At 37.0% G+C, this 8,872-nt stretch overlaps 1 protein-coding gene across 1 annotated transcript in view; it reads left to right on the top strand.

The window, feature by feature from the left end:
• The first annotated feature begins 1,562 nt into the window (after positions 1 to 1,562).
• Positions 1,563 to 8,872, top strand: part of PLCL1 (phospholipase C like 1 (inactive)) — a 76,407-nt gene continuing 69,097 nt past the window's right edge. Inside the window, exons 1-2 of the mRNA XM_047085109.1 lie at positions 1,563 to 4,035; positions 6,373 to 6,576. Of these exons, the coding sequence (XP_046941065.1) occupies positions 1,615 to 4,035; positions 6,373 to 6,576 (2,625 nt within the window). The 5' untranslated portion in view covers positions 1,563 to 1,614. The remainder of the gene's footprint in view (positions 4,036 to 6,372; positions 6,577 to 8,872) is intronic.

Genomic DNA, 8,872 nt, shown 5'->3' with positions numbered 1-8,872 from the left:
AGCAGAAAATTATAGCTTGAGACTAGTTATTTTTATGTAAGGACAATGCCTTTTGCATTTGACACTTTGCTGCTGTTTTGCTATGCTTATAAAATCAGTCACTGTAAACATGCATTTAGGTGCTTTTGTGTAATTAGTTCCTGGGAGAATTATATGAATTGGTGATCTGGTTGGGAACATTATCAACTTCAGTCTGTGGTCTGAACAGAGGAAAGTATAAAAAAATATCCAGTTTTAAGTGGCATTGGTCAGATGCTCAGTGTAAAGGAATTGGGAGTGATAGATATAGTGGACAGTCTGGGACTAAGAGGATATCTGTTATGTTACGAATACAAGGATTGGACCTATAATTTGGGAAAGACAATATGTGAGAAGGTCAAGATATATCCAAGAACAAAGCAGCCACAAGAAATAATTAACCTGCTTAAGGCACACTAATCTGAACACAGAAAGTCTGATGCCATCAGCACTGTGGTTCAGGGAAGTGTGGCAAAATGGGCTGAGGATTCTGTGAGACTAAGATGCAGAGACACTTTCAGAAAGAGGTAAAATGCAAGGTGCAAGTGTTCTCTGTGAAATTCTGTGGTGAAAGGCTTGAAAATTTAATTTACATTGGAAGAACCTTAAGAGTTAGTGGAACCATTAGGATTTCTGTTTAGTTCTGAGCTGTGGCTGCTAATAGCTTTATACTGAAACACAGGTGCTGATTCTCATAAAGTTCATCTAAACTGTGTACCTCAGTCTACAAATTTGATCAAGTGAGAGTCATCCGTTTGTCATTGGCTTCCAATCTGACTTTCAAGAAACTTACTTCCTTCAAAATAGTTTGAGGGGAAAAAGCGACTTTTAGTTATGGTATATTGTCAGTCCTGGGGTGCTTGGGTGGCTTAGCGGGTTAAACATCCGACTTAGGTTCAGGTCATGGTCTCACAGAGTCTCTGTGTTAGGCTTTGTGCCAACAGTGTGGAGCCTCTTTGGGATTCTCTCTTTCCCTCTCTCTCTCTCTCTCTGCCCCTCTCCTGCTTGCAGTCACTCGCTCTCTCTCTCTGCCTCTCAAAAATAAAAAAAAATAAACACTTAAAAAAGGCATATTGTCAGTCCTTTTTGATATAAAGCATATTAAGGTGAAAATCTTTTATTTGAACTAGTTGTAAGTTTAAAACTTAAATTGTTGCAAAGTATAAATGAAGAAAACTTTTTAAAGAAATCCAGCATTATTTCTTTCACATATCTATAGGGACTTGAGCTAGTCCCTACATGTAGTGGTTCTTAGGGAATCTGCTTTAATGAACAAATGAGTGATTTGCAGTTAACTTAATAGTTGCTTTTATTTCAAAGAACACCAGGCATTTGAAAAATAAGTTTTTCTTTCTAAAGCTAATAATATCAATTTTCTTGGCAATTTGTCTTTTTCTGGAACTGTGAAAATGTGAATTTAGGCCAGCCTCTGTCCAAATAATCATAATATCTGAATGGAGTCTGAGGAGTTCATAGACTGTTATTGAATTTTGTCTATTTTCTAAGGGAAAATTGATTCCTTATTTTCAACTTATTTTACAGGATCCTTCTAACCAAAAATGTGGCGGAAGAAAGAAAACCGTGTCTTTCAGCAGCATGCCGTCAGAAAAGAAAATCAGCAGTGCGAGCGACTGCATCAGCTTCATGCAAGCTGGCTGCGAACTGAAGAAGGTCCGGCCAAATTCTCGTATTTACAACCGTTTTTTCACTCTGGACACAGACCTCCAAGCTCTTCGCTGGGAACCTTCCAAGAAAGACCTAGAGAAAGCTAAGCTTGACATTTCTGCCATAAAAGAAATCAGACTGGGGAAGAACACGGAAACATTTAGAAACAATGGCCTTGCTGACCAGATTTGTGAGGACTGTGCCTTTTCCATACTCCACGGGGAAAACTACGAGTCTCTGGACCTAGTTGCCAATTCGGCGGATGTAGCGAACATCTGGGTTTCAGGTTTGCGGTACCTGGTTTCTCGAAGTAAGCAGCCCCTTGACTTTATAGAGGGCAACCGGAACACGCCGAGGTTCATGTGGTTGAAAACAGTGTTCGAAGCAGCAGATGTTGACGGCAATGGGATTATGCTGGAAGACACCTCTGTAGAGTTGATAAAACAACTCAACCCTACCCTGAAAGAATCCAAGATCAGGCTAAAGTTTAAAGAAATCCAGAAGAGCAAAGAAAAACTAACCACACGAGTGACAGAAGAGGAATTTTGTGAAGCTTTTTGTGAACTTTGCACCAGGCCGGAAGTGTATTTCTTACTGGTACAGATATCTAAAAATAAAGAATATTTGGATGCTAACGATCTCATGCTCTTTTTAGAAGCTGAACAAGGAGTTGCCCATATTACTGAGGATATGTGCTTAGACATTATTCGAAGATATGAACTTTCTGAAGATGGCCGTCAGAAAGGGTTTCTTGCAATTGATGGCTTTACCCAGTATCTGTTGTCACCAGAATGTGACATTTTTGATCCTGAGCAAAAAAAGGTTGCTCAAGATATGACCCAGCCATTATCTCACTACTACATCAATGCTTCTCACAACACCTATCTCATAGAAGACCAGTTTAGGGGGCCTGCTGATATTAATGGGTATGTTAGAGCTTTGAAAATGGGCTGTCGAAGCATTGAACTCGATGTAAGTGATGGTTCAGACAATGAACCCATCCTTTGTAATCGAAATAATGTGACAACACACCTTTCCTTTCGAAGTGTCATAGAGGTGATAAACAAATTTGCCTTCGTTGCTTCTGAATACCCACTCATTCTTTGCTTGGGAAATCACTGCTCCCTACCCCAGCAGAAGGTAATGGTTCAACAAATGAAAAAGGTCTTTGGCAATAAGCTCTATACTGAGGCACCTTTGCCATCAGAAACCTACCTCCCATCACCAGAAAAATTAAAAAGAATGATTATCGTGAAAGGAAAGAAATTGTCTTCTGACCCAGATGTTTTAGAAGGAGAGGTCACAGATGAAGACGAGGAAGCGGAAATGTCTCGAAGGCTGTCAGTAGATTACAATGGTGAGCAGAAGCAGATCTGGCTGTGTAGGGAGCTCTCTGATTTGGTCTCTATCTGTAAATCTGTTCAATATAGGGATTTTGAACTGTCCATGAAAAGTCAAAACTACTGGGAAATGTGTTCATTTAGTGAAACAGAGGCCAGCCGAATTGCAAATGAATACCCAGAGGATTTTGTAAATTATAATAAGAAGTTCTTATCAAGAATCTATCCAAGTGCCATGAGGATCGACTCCAGTAACTTGAATCCACAGGACTTTTGGAATTGTGGCTGTCAGATTGTGGCAATGAATTTTCAGACTCCCGGTCCAATGATGGATCTTCACACAGGCTGGTTTCTTCAAAACGGAGGATGTGGTTATGTTCTAAGGCCATCCATCATGCGAGATGAAGTTTCTTACTTCAGTGCAAACACAAAGGGCATCGTACCTGGGGTGTCTCCTCTAGCTCTTCATATCAAGATCATCAGTGGTCAGAATTTTCCAAAGCCTAAGGGAGCTTGTGCCAAAGGAGATGTCATAGATCCTTATGTTTGTATAGAGATACACGGAATTCCAGCAGACTGTTCAGAACAAAGAACTAAAACTGTACAGCAAAACAGTGATAACCCTATTTTTGATGAAACTTTTGAGTTTCAAGTAAACCTACCTGAGCTGGCCATGATCCGTTTTGTCGTTCTAGATGATGACTACATTGGGGATGAGTTTATAGGACAATATACAATACCATTTGAATGTTTGCAGCCTGGATATCGGCATGTTCCCCTGCGCTCTTTTGTGGGTGACATCATGGAGCATGTAACCCTTTTTGTCCACATAGCAATAACTAATCGAAGTGGAGGAGGAAAGCCACAGAAGCGCAGCCTGTCAGTGAGAATGGGGAAGAAAGTTCGAGAATATACCATGCTCAGGAATATTGGTCTTAAGACCATAGATGACATCTTTAAAATAGCAGTTCATCCTTTACGAGAAGCCATAGATATGAGAGAAAATATGCAGGTAGGAAAAATCCCAAACTTTCCCCCAACCTGCTCCTACTTCTTCCTACCCTTCTCTTACCAGGGAACATTGTATTTTACTTGTGATCTGATTACAGAAAAAAATTATCAGAAAGGTTGTATAAACTCATAAACCACCAAATTAAGTGCTACCTGTGAAAGCAGATATATTTCATGTATCTGATTATAAATGAATGCTATGTTAAATTTGGCCTGAACTAAACAAGTTAATATAAATGCTTTATACACCCATTAGATATCCCTACCACATAACCAAATAGATACATGGCGTTGTGTATATGAAACAATGTAAAAAGAATAGACTATAAAATATACGTATGTACAATATATAAAATATTATATATACATACAATACTAGTTACAAGTATATATGTAAAATATTTGCAGATATGAACATGAAAGGGAAGTTGAAGTCATATAAACATATATAATGCCTTCAGTTTATTTTAGTTAAGTGTACAACAGCAATAATAAATTACTCCCATTAGAAAACACAACTAAACAAACAATATTCAGCACTTGAACATGTTGAAAACTAGGTAGCCTTCTCTTAGAAATGTGGTTAAATTGAAAGTTGAAAGAACATGGATTCTGGCTTAAACTCTATCCCCTTATGATCTTGAGCGAAGTTTTTCAGATCCCTGATCATCAGTTTTGTCCAAATAAGGTAATGAAAATAGTAATACATCACAGAATTATTATTAGAATTAAATGACAGTATATGTAAATTTCCTGGTGCTGACATGTGGGAATTCAATGTTAGTTTCTTTCCCTTTATTAATGTTGTAACCAGAGATGGTTGCCAATTTCTTTCTTCAGTACCATTGAATGTACTTATTCTAGGCTCATATTACTTAGAAACCATCAAACAACAAATACTGAGTTCCTGCAATACTCAAGGAGGTGTTGGTTAGCAGAAGTAGCAGCCTGAGAGCAGAACAAAAGAGGAATATTTTTCAGTGCACCTAATTTGCTCCTTTAGCTAACATTCTAATAGTAATTCTCACCCAGAAAATCCCTACTTTCAAGACAGAAAACAAGCTAGAAGAAGTTAGGTGATTTCCCAAATAGGAAATGGAAATAGGAAGTAAATAGGAATGTTGGGCTTTAAATCCAGAATTGCTGACTACCAAAAATTGTTCATGGTTTTTAGTCAGGTGATGCTGAACCTCAAATCCATCATTTGGTGAAGACTTTGTTTTTACATTATTTCACAGAGAAATTCAACATAGACTTAAAATCAGTTTAAATAGCTAAAATGGTAGAAAATAGTATGACACATAAATTACATATAAACACTTAGATGGTGAGCATTTATTTGAAGTGGTTGCCTTAGCCACTGTTTTAAAAATAGGCTCCAAATATTAGCATCTTCTACATGACTTTTTCTGACATAATTCAAAGCTACTATAAATCCCTGTTTCAGATTAGTTATGTCATTTCTACATCTTATTTTGTATGTTACAAGTAGATTTTATTTATTTCTATGCAATTCTTAAAAATATATCCTTTCCACATATTATGTTTTTAAAATACATGTTAAGCAGAGTTGGTTATAAATAAAGTTTTTTCAGATAGCATTGATAATTTATATCATCCCAACACATAGTCTTTTGGGTTAAGAATTGTTTTGAGCCTAATCAGTAGAAAAATGAAATACTATCATTGTCACTAAATTCGTTCGACATAGAATAGATTAGGTACTTCTCCCTATTAATAAAACACAAAATAGGCATAATTCCTATTTCAAATGAATTTTAAAAGCCTGTAACATGGACAAATGTAGCTATACATGAAATTTGTTTCAGTATGTGCACCTGTCAGGTGCATTTCTGATGCGACGACAAAGAAATACCTTTGATGGTTAGTCGAATGGAGGATGGTGAGTAATTGCAGCCTGCTACCTTGAGGGGAAAAGCTCACAGAAGATGCACTCCAATGTACAATCATGGACTTATTTTTATGATCATCATGATACAAATCAAGTAAGATATTCACAACCAGCCAATGCTGATTTGTGTGACTATTCCAGTGCTCTGCTTTGAAAAGCACTGTGTAGCCTTGGTTCACAGTCTGCTTTACTTTATGGCATAATGTGGCAGTTGCTAAAAATGAGAAAGATGAGTTGTAATCATGGATTAGCTCTGTGTGTCATCTCTGCACATTACATTTTTGGTTGATTATAATCCAGTTTCCTCCAAACATGTATGCATTAAAGGGTATACTTTTAATGAATATACTTTAGTGTAAACCTAGAAGTGCTGGGGGTGATGTGTCATGTGGTCAGAAGTATAATTCCATGTTTTGTTCCCCACAGAATGCCATAGTGTCTATTAAGGAGTTGTGTGGACTTCCTCCGATTGCCAGTCTGAAGCAGTGTCTGTTGACCTTGTCCTCTCGGCTCATCACCAGTGACAATACTCCCTCAGTCTCTCTTGTGATGAAAGACAACTTTCCTTATCTGGAGCCTCTGGGGGCAATTCCAGATGTGCAGAAAAAAATGTTGGCTGCCTATGATCTGGTAGGAAATTGTGACTCTATATTTCTTACCTAAATGTGTGTGTGTGTGTGGGGGGGGGGAGGAATCATCTGGCAGGGGCTCCTTTGTGTAACTCTGATGAGTAAATAACATTGCAGGTGGCAGACACAGCACACCCACTCAGCTTCCCCTAGGTCCCAGTGAAGACCTCTGAGGCAGTGCTTTGAACCCAGAGTCCCACAGATTACAAATAGAAATTCTCTGCTTTAGCAAGGAATGAATTATTGATAAAGTCTTCAAAAGCACAGTTTATGACCATCTAAATGATGTTAGCCTGCAACATAACCATTTAATTGTATACCTGTAGGAAATGAATTTATGCTTCTCACTGCTGTATGATGTTTGAGACAAAATATTTCTCTGGAATTTATATTTCTAAGATGATACTATTAAATGATTTTTTTCTGACTATATAATGGAATTTATGTAGCAATTAAATGTAAGGATAGTTATATTTTTGCATCTCCTAATTCCATAAAAAACTAAGGAGAAAATGAAAAATTGGAAAAATTTGTAATGTATATACCAGATAAAGTGTAAACTATCCTTAAAAATCAGTGAGAAAAAAATGGGGAAAAAATCTTATGTCAATTAGGTTTAATTTCAGCTTGATAAAACAAACAGTGCAATACAATCATGGCTTAAAAATACAAAGTTTTAGGGGTGCCTGGGTGGCTCAGTTGGTTAAACATTCGACTTTTGATTTTTTGCTCGTAATCTCACGGCTCATGAGTTTGAGCCCTGCATCAGGCTCTGTGCTGACAGTGTGGAGCCTCCTTGGGATTCTCTGTCTTTCTCTCTCTACCTCCTACCCCTCTCTCAAAAATAAATAAATAAATAAACATTAAAAAAAATACAGTTGTACTCCTTCAAATAAAAATCTGGACCCAGCCTTCCAGGATGAAACTTCTATAAAGTTCTTAGGAACTTAGGCTCCCTCTAGCTTTCTGCTCTACCATCCCTGCAGTGTGACCATTATTTTTCTGGTCCAGAATGGCTGCTGAAGCTCCAGCCATAAAATCTGCATTCCAGTCATCACAAATGATGAAGAGGAAAAGAAAGTATATCTTCTGCCTTTAAGGACATTTCTCTGAAATAGCATAGATCATTTCTGCTTATATTTCATGAGCCTAGAGTTAAAACAGACACAATTAGCTGAAGAGGAGAATGGGAAGTATCTATGTCAAGGGGCTATGTGCTCAACTAAAAGTTATCTCTTCTGATACTAAGAAATAGAGGGAGGAGAGTTATTAGGGAATAAAAATAGTCCCTTTTTAATGTTTATTTTGAGAGAGTGCGAGAGTGTGTGTGTGTGCACGTGCATATGCACACGTGCGCACACACACACACACACACACACGAGCAAGTGAGGGAGGGGCAGAGGCAGAGAGAGAAAGAGAGAGAGGGAGAGAGAGAATTCCAAACAGGCTCTAACTGTCAGCACAGATCCTGACGCAGGTATCCCCACAAACCATGAGATCATGACCTGAGCCGAAATCAAAAGTCCACGTGACTGAGCCACCCAGGTGTCCCACAAATATTCTTTACTTCAGAGATGAACAGGCAGTTCCTGTATCTCTTCCTCCTAAAAAAAAAAAAAAAAAAAAAAAGAAAATGAAAACCTAAAACCATATTTAACCTTAAAATGAGTTTTAGGTTAAAGATATTAAAGAAATGTAGTGAGATATTCCCTCTCATTGGCACTAAAAAATATCATACCTCTGATAGAGAATTTAAGATAATGGATACTCTCATCCATCTACCTCTACTGGGAAAACAAATTGATATAATCTTTTGGGAGAAAAATTTAGCAATAGTATTGAAAATGTTTACCTCATTTGATTTATGTATTTCTTTCCTGGGATTTATTCTAAAGCAATAATGATATGCGTAAGCATTTATGTTTAATAATGTCAACATAGAACTATAGTTAAATGAAATATAGTAAACCAAGATGTATGCTCTTGAACCCACTAAAATCATGCATTAGAAGAATATTTAAAGGTATGGAAAACTTCTCATAACATATTTTGTGAAAAAGCCTGGTTATAAAAATATACACTATAGGATTTATATTGTATTTACATGTATACATATCTACAATGTTAGCAAAATATTCATAGTAAGTATTTTTAAATAAAGAGAGTGAACTTTATTTTCTTATTTATGCTTTTCTAATTTTTATTCTCTATTTGCCAAACTCTTTACAAGGAACCCAACTAATTTTCATAATTGAAAAATATTTTATCATTAAAAAACGACTAGAGGAAAAACATTT

Source organism: Lynx rufus, unplaced genomic scaffold (genome assembly GCF_022079265.1).
Source record: "Lynx rufus isolate CCGP_SWC_20201006 ecotype Redwood Valley unplaced genomic scaffold, mLynRuf1.p SCAF_2, whole genome shotgun sequence".
Lineage (NCBI taxonomy): Eukaryota > Metazoa > Chordata > Mammalia > Carnivora > Felidae > Lynx > Lynx rufus.
The sequence above is the reverse complement of the archived record's forward strand: the minus strand, read 5'-3'. Positions and strand labels throughout refer to the sequence as shown.